Below are 23,924 nucleotides of genomic sequence, written 5' to 3' on the forward strand. Positions count from 1 at the left end.
TAAATAAAGGTACTCATAACTATGATTAAATTGATCATTTCATAACAAACTTAGGCTTTTTTTCCCGTTCTTGAAGTAGTTTTTAGGTGTCATGCATTTCTATAGCTTAGAAACGAAGGTGGAGGAGGTGAAGCTGTGTTTCTCTGAATAACAGAAAGCAGAAAGCAATTGTCGTTGTCTTAAAGTGCAGCTTTATATTTTAAATAAAGTCGTTATAAATTCCAATAGGGAATCGTCTTTTGAGTGTAGATGCCTTGCCCTGGATGAAATGAATTAATGTTTTATACCATGGTTCTCTTTTTGTTTATTAATTTTTAAGGTATATTTATTTTAGTATATTTCTTGATGGAACAATCTTTAAAATGTCTATTTTTATTTTTATAGTATGTGCAGAAGCTTATAATCCTGATGAAGAAGAAGATGATGCAGAGTCCAGGGTATGTAAATTACTTAATAAATTAATTTTAAATTATACTCCCGTATCAGATCAGGAATATGATTTTAGAAAGAGGTTAACAGGCATATAGATTGACAAGAAGCATAATGGATTATCTTGACTGTTTCTTTTCTAGTCTTCTCTCTGATAGCTTACTTCTACTTCAAATTCTATAGAATTACTTTTCTCCAAAGAGAAAGATCTTATTCTTTGGATAAAAGGAAAGATGAACATAAAAACTCACCGTAGTTGTGGTTTTATTTCTTTTGCAAAAATACAGCCTGGTGATGGAAAATGTTTTCAGCTACCTTTCTCATAGCATTGATGCTATTTTTCTGACAGTGTTTCTAGTAAAGAAAAATAGTAGGGAAAGCCTTCTTTCTGTTCCTACCAATTTATAACAACAGAAGCTTATTCTGAAACAAACAAAAATCACAGTAGGATTATATCTAAAGTGCCAATATAAAAGTTCTTACTCTTTGATATCTATGAATCTAGAAAACTGATTTCTTGAAGGTCGTAATGTTTTTGTAAGAATTTGTCCAGTGTTGTTTGAAGCAGTTTTTAAATTATGTCCTCCCTTCACCTATTATTTATTTAGTAAAAGGTAAACTAAATAAGGGATAACTGTGCCTGAAAATGGAAAGTAATAATTTACCTTTTATTTTTGAGTACTTTCTTGGCAAAAGCTCCTGTTTTCAGTTTGGACTCAAATGATAAACAAAAATTTATTTCTGTAGCTCTGACAAATACTTAAATAAGATTGAGTTTTGATATGGATAAGCAAATACTGTGTCCCTAAATCATTACATCATGAAGCTCCCTGAAATTGATGTAAAATACAGTGGTAGAAAGATCAGGAGTCTTATCTTGAAGGTCTGGAAGGAAATCCCATTTCAATTCCCATAAGCGTGGGGATTCCCACCAGCAGTGTGGGGGGAGCTCACTGTTTGCTACCAGAACATAAATTAATTTGATAATGTCTATAAATTCTGGCCAGAAATTATGTTTCTTTAGGATTAAGGTTTTACTAACATATAGCATGCTGTTAGTACTTGGTGTAGTCGTGAAAACGAGGCTGTCCCCATTGTGTCTTTGATTTCTGTATCTAGCAGAAACAATAATTGGTGACTTTGAAGAGTACATACATTCTTTATATTTGCGTATTAAGGTATACATGATAAAACTTAGTAATTGAGATGTGTGATGGGCTGGTTTAATTTAGTGAGAATCTAAATTGAATGACATTTCAAAAGTACGGTTTAAAAACAATATTCCGTATCTCCTAGACTCAGACTATTAGCTACCATTTTGATCGATGTGATAGGTAAAGTGATTGGCTGGGTCACTCCATTAATTCCTAACTGTCTTTTGGGGAGGTGGTACTTGTTAAGATTCATGTGACTATGTCAAAGAACCCAATCACATTGAGATAAAAATTTAAAAAATACTGAAGAAAATTATTGGATGTATGCTTAGAAATCTTAAAGAATTCCAGAAAGTATTGGGAAAAAAACAAAATGACCCAAGCTGCGGTGGCGGGCCAGAGCAAGCCCACCTCTGGGGACCTTCCATAGCCGTGGTGCAGTACTTAGAGTGTTGTCTTAGAAAGACACTTGGCTGCCAATGGTTCTTCATGCTGGGACTCTCAGCTGGAAGTCCCAGTTTCCCTGGGAGAGTTTCTCATGAACCCAGCTTTGGGTAGAGGACCAGGGACAAGGGCAACCTTTGGCTACCAGACACCACTTTTAAATGAAGGCAGTTCCTAGAGAAGGATGAATCTTCATGAGCTGGGCATTCACTGCGGGAGCTGTCCTCTAACACCCTCCATGTTACTTTTAATAGTTTCTTTCCCAATTTATTTATTATAGTTATTAAGTGCTTCAGGTTCTCCATTAGTTTGACAGAACAGTTACTAAAAACTGCACTGTTTTTTTGGTCATAGATACTACACGGCAAATTGCACCATAGCCCTGGGAAATTATTCTTACAGATTTCAGAATTAATTGGCTCTAAGTATATATTGGAAAATGTCTGTAAGGAAAACATATATTTTGATAAAGTGCCATTTCATTTGAACATTTTATATTTCACAGACCATGTACTAAATCCTTAAGTCTCAGATTAGTATAAATAAGTATTCTTTGATACGAATTCAAAGAAAATTTTAAATACTTAAGATGGATTTTTGGGGGCACCTGGGTGGCTCAGTGGGTTAAGCCTCTGCCTTCTGCTCAGGTCATGGTCTCCGGGTCTTGGGATCGAGCCCCACATCACATTCTCTGCTCAGCATAGAGCCTGCTTCCCCCCGCCCCATCCCTCCGCCCTCTACCTGCCTCTCTGCCTACTTGTGATCTCTCTCTCTGTCAAATAAATAAATAAAATCTTTAAAAAACAAAAAAGATGGATTTTGGAAAAATCACAAATTAGATTTTACCTTTAATAAATGAAGATATAAGGGTGCCTGGCTGTGTCAGTCAGTGGAGCATGCAACTTTCCATCTCGGGTTTGTGAATTCAGGCCTCGTGTTGAGTGTAGAGATTACTTAAAAAAAATAATAAATGAAAATATAAGAATTATACATACACATCTAACATGTAGCTCTTCTGGTAGAGAAGAGCTGGTAATTTTTAGAACAGGTCATTTCTTTGTTATGTTACTCCTCAAAATTTTGGGGGAGTGCCTTCTGTATGCCTGGCCGGGTGCTAGAAATTTCAGGGGTGAGTACTATGGGAAAAGTCCCTGCCATATTGGGGCACAGAGACTAATAGCAGAATTAAACAACAAACCAGTAAATGAATGAACAGTTACAAGATATGAAGTGCCCAAATGATGGTAAAATAAAACCAAACCCCACGTCGACAGGGTCCCTAATTAGATGGACTGGTTGCAAGATGTCTCCTTGAGGTGGGACCAGAAGGTGGCAAAGGGGAGCCTTGCACAAAGCCCAGGAGCCGGTCTTGGCTTGGCCCCAGCGCCCCCGCGTGGGAGCCTTTGGCAGGTGTGGCTGCAGGCTGGGTGGCTGAGGTGATGGTGGCGAAGGAAGGACAGGCATTTAATGCGCAGTAAATGCAGTGGAATCCATCCAGGTGTTCTGATTTGAATTTTTTAAAGGTTACCTTCAGCTCGTGTGGACAAATAGGAAACTATCTTGTACAGATAGGCCTTGCTTAGTAGAATAGATTTGCGATGTTTTCTTTAGAGAAAATGTCTATATAAATTTTATTTATTAATTGGTTTTCTAATTTTTCTAAATGAAAGACACCAGAGCTTTAGAGCAGGAGCTGGCAAACTTTTTCTGTAAACCTTTTATTTTTTAACTGAAAAATTTGCTCTTTCTAGGTAATAAGTATTTTAGTCTTTGAGGGGCCATACAGTTTCTGTCCAAGCTACTTGCTCTGTTTTTGTAGCTTGAAAACAGCCATGGATAATACATAAATGGATGAGTGTGGCTGTGTTCTGTTAAAACTTTATTTCTGGGGGCACCTGGCTGGCTCATTCGGTGGCATGTGTAACTCTTGATCCTCGGGGTCATGAGTTCAAGCCTCATGTTGGGTGTAGAGCTTACTTAAAAAAAAAAAAAAGAAAACCAAAACCAAAAACCCAAAAAACTTTATTATAGACACTTGAATCTGAATGTGTTATTTTCACATGTCAAGAAGTATTAATTCTTCTGCTTTTTTCCTCCAAATCATTCTTAGCTTAAGGGCCATGCAAAAAGAAACTTGGCCTTAAGGCCACAGTTTGCTGACCCTGGTTTAGACCATAAATACTATAGCCAGCCTGGCTGGGATGAATCCTAGCTCTGCAGCTTTGAACTTTCTGACACCGAAGAAATGACTTGGGCAAGTTCGTTTTAACACTGAGATCATGCAGGATTTTTCTTTCTGTCTGACTGATTTTATTTAGCAAAGTTATTACTTGCTTCATGGGGTCAGTTACTAGGATAAAAGGAGTTTACATTTTTAAAGCCCTTAAACCAGTGCCTGGCGCATAATAAATGCTACATAATTATTAGTTTAACAAATAAGATTTTTACCCTGAAATCATAAGTAAGATTTAATTTAAAAAACCAGAGTGACTTCTAGTGTAATGAAAATCACATCTGGGTGTACTGTTTAGTCACACCATTAGTTATCCAGGTGCAGACCTATGCGGGATCCCACCAAATCAAACAGAAAAAAAACGAGAGTCTTAGAAGTGGGAGAGCATCTTTTGAGCGCTTGGTTACAGGGCAGAAGCATCAAAGCCTCAAGGAGTCACCTGGTTTCTGACTGTTTTCTCTCCTGAATACAGAGCAGTATTTTGATGCAGGGTCTGTAAAAGAAGGCTCTGGGCACCAAGGAGTGAGGCTAGGAAGACGGACAGAGGGAAAATGGAAAGCAGGGGGAGCCAGAGACCACAGCAGCAGTGGCAGGATTGAGAACCAAGACTGCAAAGGGTTAATGCATACGCCCGCCCAGGAGTAGGAGAGAGAGAGAAGAGGAAAAGCTGTTGTGTGAGGGGTTCCCACAGAGTGAAGACTTAAATTGTTAACAAGAGCAAAGCAGGTGCAAGATGGTGCTAAGAAGGATTAAAGAAGACTGGGTGATCCAGACAAGCTCTGGCACTTCAGAAGCGGGTTCGCAAGGGTCCAGAGACCTGTGAGACTGGGTGGAAGGCAGGAAGGTTCATGGGATAAGGGTAAGGGACGAGAAATAAGGATGGAGCCCAGAGTTGGCTTGGCTCTGGGGCTTGGCTAACTGGCTACACCACGTTTCTGGCGCATTCATGGGGACACGAGGCTATCTGAATTGTGGGTTGCTGATGCGGCTGCCTGGGCTGGAGCACCTCCCGTCTTGGGTCTAGAATGTTTTGTGTTTTTTTCCCCAAGGGTGCCATGGTATCCCCAACTTTTTCTCTCTGAGGACAGAGCTTCTCAACAGGCAAACCTTTTTTTTTTTTTTTTTTTTTTTTTTTAAGATTTTATTTATTTGGGAGAGTGAGAGAAAACGGGGGAGGGGCAGAGCAAGGGAGAGAAAGCATCTCTAGCAGGCTCCACACCCAGCACAGAGCCCGATGTGGGGCCCGATCCCACAACCCTGAGATCACCACCTGAAACCAAGAGCCAGCCGCTCGATCCACTGCATGGGCCAGGCGCCCCTCAGCAGGCAGACGCTTTTTGATTGCTTCGGTTTGAAGTTCTCCTTGGAGGGAGAAGTGTCTTTTTGTTTTGTTTTATTGTGTTAATCTTCCTCATGTGAAGTAGGGAGATACGAGTTTTGGCTGGTGTGTTTCTTCAGTGCCCTAATTTTAAAAGTCTCTTGTGTAGTAAGCAGGGAGTTAGTAGGCACCAGGGTCTGCTTTTTCTGGGTCCATATGTCATCTTAAAATCTGGATTGAGGTTAATATTGATTAGATAGTAAATAAAAGTTTGCATATATCTTACCCATACGGGAAAAAATGCAGTGATGTCCTCCCCACTGGCTAATACTCTGCTGTGCAGTGTATAAATAGTACACAAACAAGCATACCTTGCTTTCAGACCACCGAAATGAAGCAAACAATTGCAGTAAAACCAGTCAAATGAATTGTTTTCCAGCGCATATAAAAGTTATGTGTGTACTCTGTTTTCATCTGTTAAACGTACAATAAATAGCATTATGTCTAAAAAAACAATGGACATGCCTTGATAAAAAATATACTTTACTGGGGCACTTGGGTGGCTCAGTGGGTTAATAAGCCTCTGCCTTTGGCTCAGGTCATGGTCTCAGGGTCCTGGGATCGAGCCCCCACATCGAGCTCTCTGCTCAGCAGGGAGCCTGCTTCCTCCTCTCTCTCTGCCTGCCTCTCTGCCTGCCTCTCTGCCTACTTGTGATCTCTGTCTGTCAAATAAATAAATAAAATCTTTAAAAATACACACACACACACACACACACACTTTATTGCTAAAAAATGCTAACCATCATCTAAGCTTTCAGCAAGTCCTGATAACTGATCACAGATCACCATAACCAGCACCGTGTTAATGGAAAGGTCTGAAATATTGCAAGAATTACCAAGATGTAACACAGAGAGATGAAGTGAGCAAATGCTGCTGGAAAAATGGCCCTCAGCACAGCGTTGCCACGCACCTCCGATTCACAAACACATCCCAGCTGTGAGGCTCACTAAGGTGAAGTCAGTAAAACAAGGTGTATGCCTGAATACTATGAATTTCCTTTATTTGTCTTGGGCCTATAATTTTCATTAATTTTTAGCCACCTGAGATGGGTTTGAAATGCTGATTCTAATTTCCCATTGTGGGTCCTGGTATATTCATGGGCACAGAACCCCCCATAGCCTGATTCCAGCTGCTCTGATGGTGGGGCCAGGGACAGAGGACCTGGGACACACGCTGGCAGTGGCCACAGCCGCGCTCAGAACATCAGTGCACAGGCGGTCCAGGAGGGTGGCCGTCTCTTGCCTCTCAACTCATTTTATAGTTACAGACTGAGTGTTCACAAAAGAATGGGCCTTTTGGCTCAAGTGCGTTGCACCTTCTGCTGGTCAAAGGGGACTCTGGAGAGGTGACGCTCCACACTGTAAGTTAAGAGCATTCGGTTGGTCTTCACTTTCCTCGAATGACACTTTAGGAAGAAAAGACCACAGCGGTTTTTTTCAAGCTCATTCTAAATTGAGCACACCAGGACTGTTGGGTTCATCTTTCCTCAAATCCACACTCTCTTAGTACATCACCCCGTGTTGACTCGCTCCCTTCGGAAAACCGCCCTCCGTGGGGATGGTGTCGTACGTAAAAATGTGTTTAACATCTAGTGCCCTACACGTGTAAGAATTTACTGGCTTCGAGAGCCTGTCACATTTCAAAGGAGAGAGCTCCCTCCTGAAAGACCGTCGCACTCTGGCGGAGTATGGAACAGTATTAGAGAGTATCAGGAGAGCATTAAACAGAATGAAGGCAGTCTCCAGACCGTCAGTGTAGCAGTTGGCAGCCGATTGTCCTGTATGTTCCCACCGGGGGGGCTGGGGTCTGGGGTCTTCAGTGAATAGGTGATCACAGACCTTTACAAAATGAACTTGCTAACCTGGGGGAGCACTCGCCTGAAAAGCAGTCAGGCACGCTGCGGATAAGGGTGCTCCCCAACCCCAGACAAAGCTGTACGACTTTTCCTCCCTCGGGGGACCTCAGCACTGACAGTTCTTCCCTCCAACGTCCTGCGGGGAAGTTTTATCCCTATCATATGACGAGTAGACTGATGTGTTTGTTAATTTGGTTTTAGATTATACATCCCAAAACTGATGATCAAAGAAATCGATTGCAAGAGGCTTGCAAGGACATCCTGCTGTTTAAGAACCTCGATCCGGTAAGCGACACCTCAGTGACCGGCGACGGTTTTTTTGTTTCAGCGTCACAGAGTGAAAAACAGCGCAGGGTCTTGGATTTTACCCTCTTGACAAGCTAACGTCACCCTGGATGATGTAACCCCCGCCCCCAAGCAGCGCTAAGCTTGGGAGGAGCAGTGTCCTTGGAGCCGGAGCACACAGGCCGGCCGGCCTGCCCCCTTGTCCGCGGAAGACATTATCTCATCTCTCCAGGTTACAAGTGTAGCCCCGAGAAACGGCCCAGATGAAGGGAGGGCTGGACCTCACATTCTTTGTCCATCCAGTGGGAACGTGAAGGGTGGATTGCCGCTCTCTTGGGCTAGTGATAATGATATTTTAGTGTATAACTTTTGTATTCTACTTATTTTGAAAGTAACATTTTACTTCACTTTAAAGGTAGAGGGGTTTTTTCCCTTATAAGGATTTTGAAATCTCTGGGTTTTGGTTTTGGGTGCTTTTTTAGAAACCCCTCTTGGTATGAGTAGGCCTGAGGTTCACATTTTGCCCTGTACTCATACCTAAATGTTCTCTTTCTTCATCTCATGTTATGCTTCTTCATTGCTGTGTGGTCATTCAGGTTGCCATGATCCTGCTGCCATGACCCAAATGTGGAAACTGAGTCAACTTTTATAGGTTACCCCAACTTTTTAAAAATATATGTATTTTTTTAATTTTCTTTTTTCTTTCTTTCTTTTTTTTTTTTTTTTTTTTTTTGAGAGAGTATAAGGGAGCATGAGCAGGGAGTAGGGCCAGAGGGAGAGGGAGAGGAAGAAGCAGGCTCCCCATTGAGCAAGGAGCCCGATGTGGGGCTCCACCCCAGTACCCAAGCTGAAGGCAGATGCTTAACCAACTGAGCCAGCCAGATGCCCCTTAACTCAGCTTTTTTTGGTCAAATGCAGTATCTTATAGTTTTCAGATTGATGCCCTGGAACATTAAATTAAGGCCTGCTCGTTTTAAGATGAGGTCTTCTTAAATCCATTTTTATAAAGAGGAAGGTATGTATTGTACTGAGTGTTACACTGGGACACACTGAAACATCTTTTTAAGATCTTGTGTTTCGAATACCACATGATTCTATCACGTCCTCCAGGAACGGGGATTACATGTTGTGACTTTGGATACTGTTTTAGGACCACATGTTATAAGTTTTGTCCACTTTGACTTAGGTCCTCTAGAATTCTTACTGAGTTTGCAAAACTGTGTGCTCTAAAGAATGGGATTGTTGGTTGTTTGCTCTAATCATGGAAGATTAAGGAACGAAATTCAGGGGCGCCTGGGTGGCTCAGTCGGTTAAACACCTGACTCCTGATTTCAGCTCAGGTCATGATCTCAGGGTGGTGAGATCGAGCCCAGTGGGGCTCCACACTGTGGGATCCACACTGGGCATGGAGCCTGCTTAAGATTCTTTGTCTCTCTCTCTCTCTCTCCTCTTTCTCTCTTCCTCCTGCCCCCACAACCCTCTCAAAAAAATAAAGGAAAAGAAAAAAAGAAATGGAATTAAGATAGAAAATTTAGAAATTTAGGAATGGAAATATTTTCTTGTAGTATTAAGTACTAGAATAAGTGACTAAAGGGAATTTGTAAAATTTTGTTGGGCTTCCAAATAATCCATCTTCTCATTTATCTAGAATAATGACTGTGACATAAAGGACACTAAAACTGTATGATCTCTAATCATCTTCCACCAATAAGAGTCCAAATAATGATTAGTGGAAAGATACAACTTTGTGTGTTGCGGGGGATTGGGATTAAACTAATCGAGTATTTAACTCTTTTCCTCCAGAAACACACAAAGTCAGCTATAAAATTAATGCCCAGTTTTACCCTTAGGGGTGGACTTCCACTCAGGAGATCAATTTTTCGACTAGAATGTTCCGTGGGAGAATTTCCAAGTTGTCCAGAAGCAGGGCTTCTTGCGCTCTCCTGTGTCTGTCACCAGAGGGTCTTGCTCAGAAGGCAGGGTCTGGTTCACTAGGTCTGTGGTGGAGCCTGAGTCTGCATTTCTCACGGGCTCTCGGGCGAGGCGGGGGCGCCTGGTCCACAGCCCCGCTTCCCGTAGCGAGGACGCGCACCAGCCGTGAAATGGTCCAGCTCTGGATTTTGGTGGCTACCGTGTGTTATTCTGTGTGCGCACTTTCCTGCTGAATCGAAGCCGCATTTCACAGCTTGGGCAGGGACGGAAGGGTGCTCTCCGCGGCCTGAGCGCCAAGTGATAAACCGAGAGGAGCCGGAGGGCTGCCAGGCGTGCTCTCCTCGGATGCCGCCACCTGTCCTGTCTGCTCCGTGCCGTTAGAGTGATTTTTCTCGTTTTACCTTTGACTCTTAAAAGCACTGTGAAAATTTTGGATGCGTTTAAAGTAATTTTTGAAAAGCTTTCACTAGTATATTCCGACCAGGAACATGTCTACTTAGTTCAAGTGGTGGTTTTTATAAACAGTAAATATTTTTGGCTTTTTTTTTGCTGCTGTGTCAAAGATCTTTAATACGTGTATTTTAAAGGCCAGTTCATGGCCGGGGGAGAAAGAAAAAACCAGTTCACGAAATTATGAAATTCATGAATTATCATTATTAAATATTTTGTAGGGGAAGAAGCTAATATGTTTACATAGTTGCTTCTAATAGATGTTTTTTTAAAAAAATGTGAGCTCAAGCTGTCTTGATTTATTTGCCCTACTCTCCCCAATCCTTCTGGGAATGATGCAAAATATAGATGAGTAGAACTTTATTTTTCTCAATAAATGACCACCTAGAACAAAAAACAAACAAAAAAACCCTCACCAGACATGGCAGATTGAAGATTTTAGGTTAAGCTCATGTTTTAAACAGTCTTCTAGTTTTTCATGATACACATTTTTTTTTTTACAATAACCCAGATGCATTTAAAGTGAATTACATATTCAACTCCAATCACCTGCTTATACAACAACTTTCAGTTCGATGCCCTGACTGCTCATTGTGCTCCAAAGCCCATGTAAGCCTTTCTAGGGACGCTGCAGAAATACTCAGACATGGCTTTTGTCCTCTTGGAACTTAATAATTTGATGAGGGATTCAGAAGCAGTTTGGTACCTGTGACGGAGTCAGGACACTGTGTGAGGACAGGGTTTCTCAGCCTCACGTGGGGATTTGGGAAGCTGGGGAGGCTACCTGAGCTGAGCCTCAGAAGATGAGTAGGAAGGAGGTTGCCCATGGAAGGAAAGGGAAGGGAGTGTTCTCCTGGGAGCCTGCGCTGGCAGACACAGTGGCGAGTGCTTAGGTACACGGGTGCCGTGTCCTCAAGGACCCTTCTTGGTGCCCCCCTATAGCGTCAGCCACATACTGTAGGCAGCGGGAAGTCACCATTGAAACATTTTAAGCAGAGAAAATAACAATCGTATGTCTGAGGTCACTGCTGTGATGGGATGGAGAGTAGAAAGGCAGGAAATGGGCTTAGGGAAGGGAATGAGAGGACGGGTTTTGTAAAATATTCAGGGTTAGCAGAAGTTGGCACTTTTTAGGGACCAAATGATTGACCTGATGGAAAGGGTTTAGGATGACTCCCACTGTCTTGCTGGGAATGAACATGAGCTGGTATCTTTTTCTGAAATGGGAAAATTTGGAAGAGGAAGGGCACGCAGTAATTACGGACTAAAAAGAACAGTCTTGGCCTTTTACCTACTATCTCATCTGAACTCCCTGAAGTCATTGTTTAGCTTGGAAATCTTCCTCCTCCTGGGCCTCTGGACATTTTTCCTGGGAGGGCTGTATATTCATATGTTGAGCACAGCATTTATAATTATTAATCTCTTTGAAGATATCCTTTTCATGAATATTTAATGCTTGACTCAGTAGGCCATTTTTCTTCTGAAATGTTTCTAATTTGAGGCAAACTGAAATAATTTTCATATGCTCCATGATAGGTTCTTTCGTTAATGGAGAGTAAATTGTTATTTTTGAAGTTAGAGAACTTTCATCGAGCTCGAATTTGCTTTCTGTAGAATAAGATGTGGATTTCCTACCGTAGTTGTCAGTCACTGGGATAAGCCTCTGCATATTAAATATTTCCTAAGTTCTTTTCACTCTGTGCATAATTATGGGGAAATTGCATTTTGATTGATTAGAACAGACACATGTCACAGTGACAAGTTCTAGAAGAAATGATTGTTCTGTATTTTACCAGGAATTACTTTTTTATATATCCATGTGTGAATTCCTAAGCTTTATAATGTTTTAAAATGCAGCTAAATACCAAGGCAACAAAAAAATTTATTAGAGCACTTTATTTCATTTTTTTCCCCTCCATTTGACATTTAGAGAAAGAGCTAATCAATAAAGCTGATATTTTCTCTCCATCTGGACTAAAAGAGTTGGAATATAAATAGTAAGAGCTACAAAATATTAGTAAACCATTTAATTAAACTTCGTAATTTTGATAGGTGACCATATGCTGCCTAGTTGATGAACTCATTTGGATAAAATGGTCCCTGCGGGGCCAATTAGCAGCACATCCAGACAGCACTGCTTGTCGGCCACACTGGCTTCATCTTCCACAGGGGCTCCTGTTTCACAAGTAGGTGTCAGAGCTCACGCAGGGACCCCGGGAGGGGACGAAAACCCGTTCCTGCAGGACCCAGCCTCATCATTCCTCCAGAAGCTTCGTTAGCCCTGTGAAGATGTATGTTCTCTGTTCCAATGGAGAGCTCAGGTGTTTTTTTTTTTGTTTTTTTTTTAATATTTTATTTGTTTATTTGACAGAGATCACAAGTAGGCAGAGAGGCAGGCAGAGAGAAGGGGAAACAGGCTCTCCGCTGAGCGGAGAGCCCGATGCCGGGCTAGATCCCAGGACCCTGAGATCATGACCTGAGCTGAAGGCAGAGGCTTTAACCCACTGAGCCACCCAGGCGCCCCGAGCTCAGGTTTTTAATATAAGTTGTAAGTCTGTGTGCATATACAATTTATAAAAATCCAAAAAGAATAAAAGAGTAGTCAGGGAGAAGAGATCCTCTTTGCAACCTGGCTTCTCAGGTTCCATGTGCTCTGAGCATTTTCATGGGTATTTCTCCAGGGTTATGCCCTATACAGAGCAGTATGTTGTTTTTTAAAATTTCAGTGGCAGCCAACTCTCCACAGTGTCCTGTCCTGTTCTTTTTACTTGACAATATATCCGTATTTGTAGAGGTTCTGTATTTTTTAAAAATTATTTGTATCAAAAAAATTATTTGTTTCAATATGATTTTATAAAAGTTTAAATTGGTAGCATTTACATATTTTAAAGCTAAACCAGGAAAACACACTAATATTTTGCTGTTGTCTCATTTATTAAATTTGTATAGATAGCCAAGGATGGCCCATATCATCAAAATAATATTGCAAAAGGAGAGCAAAGTTGAGGGACTCACACTTGCCAGTTTCAAAACTTTTACTACAGGGACACCTGGGTGGCTCAGTCTTTTAAGCACCTGACTCCTGGTTTTAGCTCAGGTCATGATCTCAGGGTCATGAGATCGAGCCCCATTTGTGGTCCACACTCAGTGGGGAGTCTGCTTGAGATTCTCTCTCTGCCTCTGCCTCTCTCCCCTTTTCTCTCTAAAATAAATAAATAAATCTTAAAAACAAAACAAAAACAACGACACCTGTACTACAGAGCTTCAAGAATAAAAACAATGTGTTACTGGCCTGGGTATACGCATCAAACAGTTGAATAGAATTGAGAGTCTAGAAACAAACCTGTACATTTGATTTATACATTTGATTTGAAGGCCATTTGATTTTTGATGAGAGTGTCAAGACCATTCAGTGGGGAAAGAATAATCCCTTCCACAAATGGTGCTGGGACCATTGGATATCCACACACAAAGGAACCAAGTTGGACCCCCTCCTTTATACTATACAAAAAAACTAACTCAGAATGGATCCAGGACCTAAATATAAGCTCCCAAACTGTAAAAACTCCTGGAAGAAAACACAAGGGTTTAGGGCGCCTGGGTGGCTCAGTGGGTTAAGCCTCTGCCTTCAGCTCAGATCATGATCCCAGGGTTCTGGGATCGAGCCCCACATCGGGCTCTCTGCTCAGCAGGGAGCCTACCTCCCCATCCCTTTCTGCCTGCCTCTCTGCCTAGTTTTAATTTCTGTCTGTCAAATAAATAAATAAAATCTTAAAAAAAAGAAAAAAGAAAACACAAGGGTTCGTCTTCATGACCTTGGATTTAGCAGTGGATTCTTAGGTGGATTCCAAAAATAGGAATATGAAAAGAAAAGAAAGAAACTGGGCTTCATAAAAAATAAAAAAATTTTGTGCATCAAAAGACATTATTGAAAAAAATGAAAGACATTCTACAAAATGGGCGAAAATAATTACAAATCATCTGCATATATAAAGGCCTAGTAGCCAAAATATATAAAGAACTCTTACAACTCAACAACAAAATAACAACCCTACTAAAATTAGGCAAAATACTTGAATAGACATTCTCCAAAAAAGATATACAAATGACCAATAAACACATGAAAAGATTCTCAACATGGCTAGTCATGAGGGGAATGCCAGTCCTGAAACCATAATGAAATACCACCCAGTGCTCCTAGGTGTGTGTCTATATACAAATTTTTTAAGAAGGGAAAATAACAAGTTGGCGAGGATGTGGAGAAGTTGGAACTTCATTGCCAGTGGGAGAGAAAATGGTTTACGGACTGTGAAATATGGCTTGGTAGTTGCTCAAAAGGTTAAACCTAGAATTACCATAGGGCTGGGTAGTTCCTCTCCTCAGTATAACCCAGAAGAATGGATGTAAATATTCAGACAAATCCTTGAATATGACTGTTCATAGCCGCACTATTCACAGTAGCAAAAAGGTGGAAACAATCCAAGTGTCCATTGGTGGATGAATGGGTAAAGGAATTGTGGTATATTTACAGCAGAATACTATTCATCCACAAAAAGGAATAAAGTAGGATTATCCAGAACAAGGATGAACCTTGAAAACCTTATGCTGAGTGAAACAAGGCAGAAGGAAAAGGTCACACTGTCTGATTGCATTGTCGGAAATACCAGATTAGGGGGATCATAGAGACAGAAAACAGGTAGGTGTTGCCAGGGGCCAGTGAGGGGAGAAGAGCAAAGTGACAGCTTAGTGGGCACAGGCCTACTTTTTGGAGTGATGAAAATGTTTAGAAACTAAAAAGTGGTGGTTGCACAACTTTGTGGCCACTGAATTGTTCACTTAACCATGGTTGATTTTATGAGAAACTTAACCGCACAAAAAAAGTCATGTATATATAATTCATCTGAGCATTTAGTGTCCATATTTAATGGCCAGATACACTTTAGGGAGGCATTTAAGTCAACAGTTTACAGAATCAGTTACTGCGGCACCTCCGCAAAATCCCTGGGTTCCACAAAACCCAGTTTGAGAAACATTGAGCTCTTTTGTCTGTCTGGGGTGGGGGGTCTTTGAATGGTTCCTGTATTTGTTCTAAGGAAAGGTTTCTTCACCTTCTAGTTTATCCTCACTAGCTGAAATTTACCCTTAAGCCTTGTCAACCACGCTTTAGCAGAATAAAAATTTTATGTAGTGTAAGTAGTTGTTGAAGAATAGGTTTGACGTTTCTGACTTACATTTTAATAAACCTGCCCTAGGGAGATAAATGGTTGCTTCTTGAAGAGAACCAGAGTGATGAAGAACCATGATAACAAATTTACCATTGTCGTTTTAGGGTTTGCCTTTCATCTTGTTTTTCTGTTCTGTTGTTTTGTTTTTGGTGCTAACCCAAACAGGATTGGAGTCAGAATTTGAATTCACTAAGTGTTTAGGTAATCGCTACATAAATTCTAGTGATGACTAAACATAAGGAAGTTTTAAGAACAGATAATCTTTAAAAGACATTTGCAGTCATTCTTTATGAATCTGGTCATTTTAATTGCCAAGATTCTATTTCATTGATAAATTGTGGTTTGCAGGTTCATTTTTCAATATATTAAAGTGGCGGTCATTGCAGTGAAATATTCTGAAATACGCTAATTATAATTTCACTGAGCTACTGAATACGAAAGGAAGGACATGTATAATCATCTCATTTGTTAGGTGGTACGAACAACTGTGCAAGTTTTTGACAAGATTTAATGGCAGTGATGATATTTCTGTGTCTTCCAGCTGGTTCACAGAAATACAAAGCCGGTTACGGTTAGTTAAGTGAACATACTGTAGACAAACGTAAGAATCGTATCTTTTCTTTTGAAAAAATAGGAGCAGATGTCTCAAGTGTTAGATGCCATGTTTGAAAAACTGGTCAAAGAAGGGGAGCATGTAATTGATCAAGGAGACGATGGTGACAACTTCTACGTGATCGATAGGTAAGTTTCACGTAACCTCCCTGCTGAAATGTAATGAACCTTCCGTATAAAACCTCAGTAGTTCCAGTAACGACTGGCAAATTAATATTTGATAGTTGCTGTTACCTCTTTATTCTTTATTCTTGGAAGCCTGCTGTGAATGCGTGTGGTGCAACTACATTAGATCACAAAAAAAAAGGCCTCGTTCATAGAAGAACGGGTGATTTGGGTCAGTTAAATCTGTAAATCTCAGGCATTTACTGTGAGCCGCCTCGTTTATTAACTTTGTCTTGAGAGGAGGCCTGTTACACTTAGAAGGGACAGCATCTGGGGCGCTGAGTCTCATAACTCAATCTGTTCTTTTCTTATTAACAATGAACTAAAACATGCACATGGTGGAAAGGGTAGTTTATGTTCTTTCCAGAAATTGTGTATGCGTTCTTGTGCATTAAAAACCTTGTAGAAAAGTTATTTTAAACCTTGCAGAGAGGGGCGCCTGGGTGGCTCAGTTGGTTGAGTAACTGCCTTCAGCTCAGGTCATGATCCTGGAATCCCCGGATCGAGTCCCACATCAGGCTCCCAACTCCATGGGGAATCTGCTTCTCTCTCTGACCCTCCCTCTCATTCTCTTTCTCAAATAAATAAAATCTTTAAAAAAAAAAAAAAGTGCAGAGAGATTATCTTATTTAAATGGGGGAGGCGGGCATTCATATTGAAAATGTAATTTTGGAAAACGTTAAGTTGTGCTTTACTTCACCAAAGAACAGCGTGCTTCAAGCGATCGTTAGGTAGGAGCCCTAAACTGTGATGGGGGGGGCAGTCTGAACAGAGGCTGTGTTTCTCCATCCTGGTAAAGTGGTGCTGAAGTGTCAGTGAGACAGTCGGCATCCCCGGCCCCTCCTGGTCTGGGGGCCACGCACGTCATCTCCCAGCATGGCCGAATTCATCGGGAGGCATTGCTTCTCCGGGCAGAGTTGTGCTCAGCACAGAGCCTTGCAGAAAATCCCACCCCGTCTGTGTCCGCAGCCTGTGTCTTGACTTGGCTCTGGGGTTGGCATCACCCCGACACCAGCAGTGATGCAGGCTCACCGATTCCTCTGGTCCCTCATGTGGATGCCGTGGTGACCTGGAGAGCCACTGGCGAGGGCTGGGTGAGCTCTCTGATTTTAGAACAGATCCAGTTATTCCATAGGTAAAGTCTTGATTTTTGTACCCTTAACAGCTTTCATCAGTGACACGCCTCAGAAATTCTCAGCTGTTATGCCGTATTTAACTGTGGGGGTATAGATGGCAAACCCAAATACGACAGGAACTCCCTCACGTTTCCCTGTTTAGTTAGATCCTCATCACCCATTGGACAGGCGAGAAGTCCCAGGCATGCAGAAGTGACGGGAGTCAGTGAGGGTCCGCCAGCCCGGCATCCGGGTCCATTGGTCCTTGCTTATGGTCTCCCTGTGGCTCTGCTCTGCCCGACGCCTCACATTATCAAGGAAGAAATGTGTGTGAGAAGGTGGTAGGGGCATTAGACAGTGTGCCGGCAGCTGGCCTCAGGGCTCATTTTACTTCTCATCAGCCCGTTTGTCACGTACTTTATTCTGTTCAAAGTAGAAAATGCATAAAATGGTTTTAGTGCCAAAGTGTAAATAGTGTTAATAGAAGAATTAGTCTGTGCTTGAAAAATAGTCATGAAACAGCTTCTAGAAGGTGTCCTTGAAAAGCCCTTCTAACCACGAACATCAGACTGGTTATTCTCCTCCTTGTTAATATGTTTGTGTAGTGCCTTGTGCTTTTTGCTTTTGTTGTATCTTTACCACTCATAATCCTTTCCTAATCTTAAAAGCTCTCCCTTTTTTGTCTTTGATAGAGGCTTAGCCAACAGAATAAAGCCAAAGAATTTCTGCTGTCTGTCCTCTCAGGTGTTTCAGCAAGCCTCAAAGCCATGTTCTCTGGCAAAGCGCAGGTGTGGGAAGACAGTCGTCCGAGAAGAAATTAGTGCCATAGACACAGGGTCCATGATACATGTAGGACTGCTGGGCAGATGGAGTGCTGCCTGCCTAGAAGATGAACCCAAATATAAGATAAGCACAGAATTAAAAGACCTACAGAAAGACCAGGATCAGATATTTAGTCTGAATTTCTACCACTCTTTGCTTTAGCTTAGGGGTCAGTCTGCGGTAAAGCCCCAGATGATGTATAAAGGGCCAGAGTACACTCTTCAGGCTTTGAGGCCCTGGGGTCCCTGCCACTCAGCTCTGCCATTGATGGCGCATGCAGATCAGCTGTCAGGAAGGCGCAGGCGAACCCATGCGTTTGTGTCCTAGTAAAACTTTATTCCGGAAGGCAGGCAGTGGGTCCCTGGGCCCCAGGCCCTGCTTCGCGGGCCCCTCCCTTAGATGATACAAGTGCCTTGTATTTGCTGTATAGTAGGGCTGACCAAATTGTTAGAGCTGTATTCTTTAAAAAAAAAAAAAAAAAAAAAAGTTATTTTCTTCTGAGTACAAAAGTAATACATATTCTCTTTAGACACAAAACCCCTAAAGCATCCTTCACGTTTGTAACGCTCAAATGACTGCAGTTGGCTTTTTCAGAAGGATGTCTGTGCCCATTCTGTACGGTTGGAGTCTTATTTTTTATCACTTATTTTATTATTATAAACTTTTATTTGGTCTCATTTTTCCCTGGCAGGCACATGTCCGGTCAGAGGAGAAAGGGAATCTGGAAAGGAGATTTCGTTGAACACGGCTCTTCTCTGAAATGATGATTTATTGTCAGGAGACTTGACTTGAGTTACTTTTACCTCTTGTTTTTCATCTGCCAACAGAGGAACATTTGACATCTATGTGAAATGCGACGGTGTCGGAAGGTGTGTGGGCAACTACGACAACCGCGGGAGCTTCGGTGAACTGGCCTTAATGTACAACACGCCCAGAGCGGCCACCATCACTGCTACCTCTCCTGGTGCTCTGTGGGGTTTGGTGAGTGGAACCTGTATTTGACCTGAGTGCTACTTGTGAAAATCATTATGACAAAAACCGGGCAGGTGGAGTCTTCTGGTTCTAAGAGGTGGATGTCTTTGTGATCCTCATCAGTCATTTTGACGGTATTTATTAAGCACCTACTGGATGCTGCACTTCTCGGTGCTGAGTGAAATCTTCATGTTCTTTTCCCAGTGAAGTCAGCTGCTTAACCTACTGGGCCAGATCCGAAATGCTTCTGTTTTACCCACCCTTAGAAACCAGCCACCCAGACCAGTGAGCAAAAAGCCTCCGGGGCTGTGTTTTCTCAGGTAGCTTTCTTCTAGTGTGGTAGGATCTGCGCTTCCCAGGTGTGGTCCCCTGACCGGGAGCACCTGTATCACTGGGGCATGTTGCTAGAAATGCTCGTTCTGGGCCCCCTCCCTCTTACTGATTCGGGCCCGTGAATCAGAGGCTCTGGAGGTGGGATGCGGTGATCTGTGCTTGAGCAAGCCCACCCAAGACTCGGACACATGCTGGAGTTTGAGAAGCGCCCATAAGCAGGTTCGCTCGGCGTGCTTTAAAATCGGAACAAGTTTGCATTGAAAAGCAGCTGGGTAGCATCCAAATACTGGAAGCCCACGTTTCTCACCCAGATGCACATCAGAATTACTTGAAGGCGGGGCAGGGCAAGGGGAAGGGATATATAAGGGAAAAAAAAATCCTCTTGCTGAGGATCCACCAGAGACCAGTGTAATCAGACTGCAGGGGTGGGAGCTGGATTTTTAAAATAAGTTTGTTAATGGTGGTATTTCTACAAGACTTAAAAGTTGGTTTAAAGACCTTTGGGAGAGGTGGGAAGGGGGATTCTTTCCATAGCCAATACCAGGGCTCAGATTGGCCGGTTCTGGAAGCCTGTCTTTAAGCTGGAGCTTCTCAGACTCGGAGCTGCTTACGGGTCACGTGGGAGCATAGTTTGCAGCTCCTGATTCACGGGATCTGCGATGAGGCCTGTGGTTCTGCATTTCTCATGAGCTCCCAGGAGACCCCGGTGCCACTGTGCCCAAAGCACACTTCAAGCAATGCTGATTTTTAGTGCATATTTGCAATGCTTGTATTTCCTTTCAAATTGTTGAAAATGACCCACTCTCTAGTTTTGAGAGTATATTTTATTTTATCAGATTAGTTCCTTCAATAATCATTTTGTGGAAGGAGAAGAGATTGAGAGCATAGAAAGTCTCTTTGCAGTCTGGGTCCAAGAACCACATGCAGCTTTGCAGAAGTAACCTGTCACTCCGAGTGGACTTAGCCCTTGAACTCTGAAGTCGAGTCAGCTGATAAAAAATCTCTTGCTCAGAGAAACCATACATACTCTGTTTCTTCTTATTAGAATCAAGTGGTTACTGTTGCCGTGGTAAAAATGTGATGAGTCACATTTTAAGTTGTACAAAAAATGAGAAGAAACTCATCCTGATCTGGCGTGGGTAAAGGACTGTTAAAGATTTGAGCACCCAAAGCCAGCAAAGTAGGAACCGCAAACTGGACCAGGCTAGGTCCATAGGACATGTTTGCCAGGTATCAGAGTGTTTGACTCCATCTGGTGTTGGCCGTGACCTGTTCCATTAAGGAAGGTATCTGGTGAAGGTTCATTCGTTGGGTTGAGGTTGCCGGTCAGAGTCAGAGGGTCTGGAAGCCCCCTGCACACCCTTGAAGCAAGATCACACGTAGCGGGCTGGCCCCTCCGAGCCCTCCTAATTTGTAGCTCCGGTAGAAACCTTAAGCTGGGTACCAAGGCCCAGCATTCCCAGTGTATGTGATACTTAAGCCATCAAGAAGGATTAAACATTTTCAGAGATTTTACTTATCTCTCCATGTTATTCACGTGGGCAGTTTGTGATGATCACCTTAGGATACGTGCCTAAGTGCAGGAACTTTTCTCAAAATTAGAATTAGCCTGTCACTTAATCCTTCAAATATGTTTTTTAAGAGCCACTTACCGAACTTTTCAGGGAAAGTTGAGTAGGAAAGATGTTTCCCTTTAAGGCCTGCAGATTGGAGCTCTGCCCTATAAATGCAGGTAGAAAGATAAGCAGATCCGGAGAGAAAAGCCCTTTGTTAGACTAGCCTAAGTTTGTAAATAGTACTTGGTCACTGTGAGCCCTAGGGGATTAACTGAGGCACGTGATGCTGCCGGTGATTCAGGAAGGCCATTATTGAAGTGACTAGAATGAAAACATTTGAAATGGGACTTTGTGGATTTTAATTATATGTCACAGTGGGTGTGAAGAAGTGGGCCACTAACAAAATTTTCATGGGACCAATACCTCATTGTGGTTAATTTTTAATCCCTAAACTATTTCTCATCCGCTCTGTTTTGCAATAAACTCTGTCCATAAAAGGGAGGTTGCAGCTGGTTCCCAAACCTGATTACGTATCAGAATCACATGGGGTAGCTTTTATGACCTATAGGTTAGTGAGCCCTACACGCAGATGTTGTTCGAGTCATTCAAGTCTGGGGTCTGAGAACCTTTTTTTTAATACTACAGTAATTCTGATGCAGACCCGAGCTTGGAAATTATTTCAATAGTTTTAGTAATTATCTTACACATTTTTCTATTTTAAAAAAGTTAATTAGGATTACAACTCCAAATTACTGCCCTTGTCAAATTGTAATAAGCTAAATTGGGGAACAGGATATTTGCTTTCCTGGAAACTTATATCCACAATGGCGTTTTCCTCCATCCTGCCAGTTCGGTTAAATTCATCCTCACTGTGTTGGCATAGCAATTTAATAATGAACATATCGCAGTTTTATTGGATATTAAAATGGTGTAATTGTTTATTGGTGTGTGTGTGACAAATCAACATAATTCTGGGGGCTCTTAACTAAGAACCATTATAAATAATGTTTTGTAGGGATTTTTTCAAAATAAAGTTTGGAGGAAAACAATTTTTTGAGCTGTTTGTTATCTTTAAAATTTCCCCTAGTTTCCTAATTGAATTCTGTATCTTTGAGGTTAAGTAGTATAAACAGAGGAAAGTTTGAGAACCCTGAGAATGGTAAACACTGGCATTTGACTGATATTCAAGAAAGTTGTAGTTCTCTGTGCACAGTTTTTAAAAAAGAAAAACTCTGACATTATGTGGCTGTGACAACCTAGCATACATAATTTTTTTCAAGATCTCATTGTAATTGCTTTATGATTAAAAAAATTTCTACAACCTACATGAAGATTTCCATTCAGAAATATCACAACCAGTATATTTACCAGTATATTACTATATTTGCTTATGTATGTGTCTTTGTGTAGAACTGAATTAAATAACTAAACAACACTTAACTAAAAGGTGTGCATGCTGAGAATTTCTATACGTTATTTTTTCTAAAAATGCTGGTCATGGGTGAAGGGGGTCAGAAGGTACAAACTTCCAGTTATAAAATAAATAAGACCTGGGGATGTCCTGTCCACCACGGCCACTGCAGTCTGCAGGCTGTATCTGAAAGTCGCTAAAAGTGTAGATTTTAAAAGTTCTCACCACTAGAAAAGGGAATTTGTAACTATGTATGGTGATGATGTTAACCAGATTTATTGTGGGGATCATTTCTCAATATATGTGAATACCAAGTCATTATATTGTACATTCTAAATGTAATGTTATAGGTTCATTATAAGTCAGCTTTTAGAAAAGGGGGTGGTCATGTTCCACGGCTTGATTTTGGACATCTGAGGGCTGTCATCCACAGTAGAAGAACTTGTGTTCTTCTGTTGGAACTCAGAGACAATGAATGCCGTGGTCGCCTCGCGGGGGTGAGGGTGGGGGAGATGGGGAGATGGTGGTCAAAGGTTGGAAACTTCCAGTTACAAGGTGAATGAGTTCTGGGGATTGGATGAACAGCATGGTTATTATGGTTAACACTGTATTGTACCCTTGAAAGTTGCAAAGGGAGTCTCAGATGTTCTCATTACAATAAAGAAAGGGTAATTATGTGAGGTAGTACCAGTATTAACCAGCCCTATTGTGGTAATCATTTCGCAGTATATAAGTGTATCAAAGCAGAGGGTTGAATACCTTGAACTCTTACACAATGTTACAGATCAGTTCTATGTCAGTAAAGCTGGAGGAAAACAAAGACAGAGCAGGTGCCTTTTTTCTAATGGTGCAATAGCACCACCTTGTGGATTTATCACCGTTACGTGTTGGCCTGTTCTGAATAAAAGGAAACTGTTTCCTTTTTCAGAAAAAGGAAAGTAATATTTTATATGAATCTGTATTTTATGCCTGAAGAAATGAAACAATCTGAAAAAGTATAATAACATTAACCTTTTATTTGAGAATCTTCAGTTATTGTTTGTTTTTTATTGGGACTAAAATGAGACTATCTCTTCAAACCTTTTTTCCTAATAAAATCTGCCTCTTAACTGTTTTTGTATCTGCTTTTTTGCCTTTAGGACAGGGTAACCTTCAGGAGAATAATTGTGAAAAATAATGCCAAAAAGAGAAAAATGTATGAAAGCTTTATCGAGTCACTGCCATTCCTTAAATCATTGGAAGTAAGTACATGTTTATGCTTCTGTTTTATTTTGCTTTAAAAGTTTGTTTTGTGTGGAACATTTAGTTCTGGAAAGTTTCTTTGAATGTTTTTGTTTGAAAAGATTAAATGATGGTGTTTGTCTAACATGGTATTTCTTATACTACCTATAGCTGCAGATGTTTTGTTTTGCTTTGTTTTACAAGTAACAGACTCCTGTGAGTGTCTAGAACAGATTTACATGGGTCTTTATCTAAAAGCAGACTTCAGAGGTATTTGCCCAAAGAATACAAAAATACTAATTCAAAGGGATACACACGTCACGATGTTTAT

General features: G+C 41.4%; 1 protein-coding gene across 1 annotated transcript in view; it reads left to right on the top strand.

Annotated features, from left to right (window-relative positions):
- Positions 1-23,924, top strand: part of PRKAR2B (protein kinase cAMP-dependent type II regulatory subunit beta) — a 91,564-nt gene that overhangs the window by 58,983 nt on the left and 8,657 nt on the right. The window contains exons 3-7 of the mRNA XM_046021338.1: positions 385-437; positions 7,696-7,779; positions 16,021-16,127; positions 18,928-19,081; positions 23,512-23,613. Coding sequence (XP_045877294.1) covers positions 385-437; positions 7,696-7,779; positions 16,021-16,127; positions 18,928-19,081; positions 23,512-23,613 — 500 coding nt within the window. The remainder of the gene's footprint in view (positions 1-384; positions 438-7,695; positions 7,780-16,020; positions 16,128-18,927; positions 19,082-23,511; positions 23,614-23,924) is intronic.

This window comes from Meles meles, chromosome 10 (genome assembly GCF_922984935.1).
Source record: "Meles meles chromosome 10, mMelMel3.1 paternal haplotype, whole genome shotgun sequence".
NCBI classification, from domain to species: Eukaryota; Metazoa; Chordata; class Mammalia; order Carnivora; family Mustelidae; genus Meles; species Meles meles.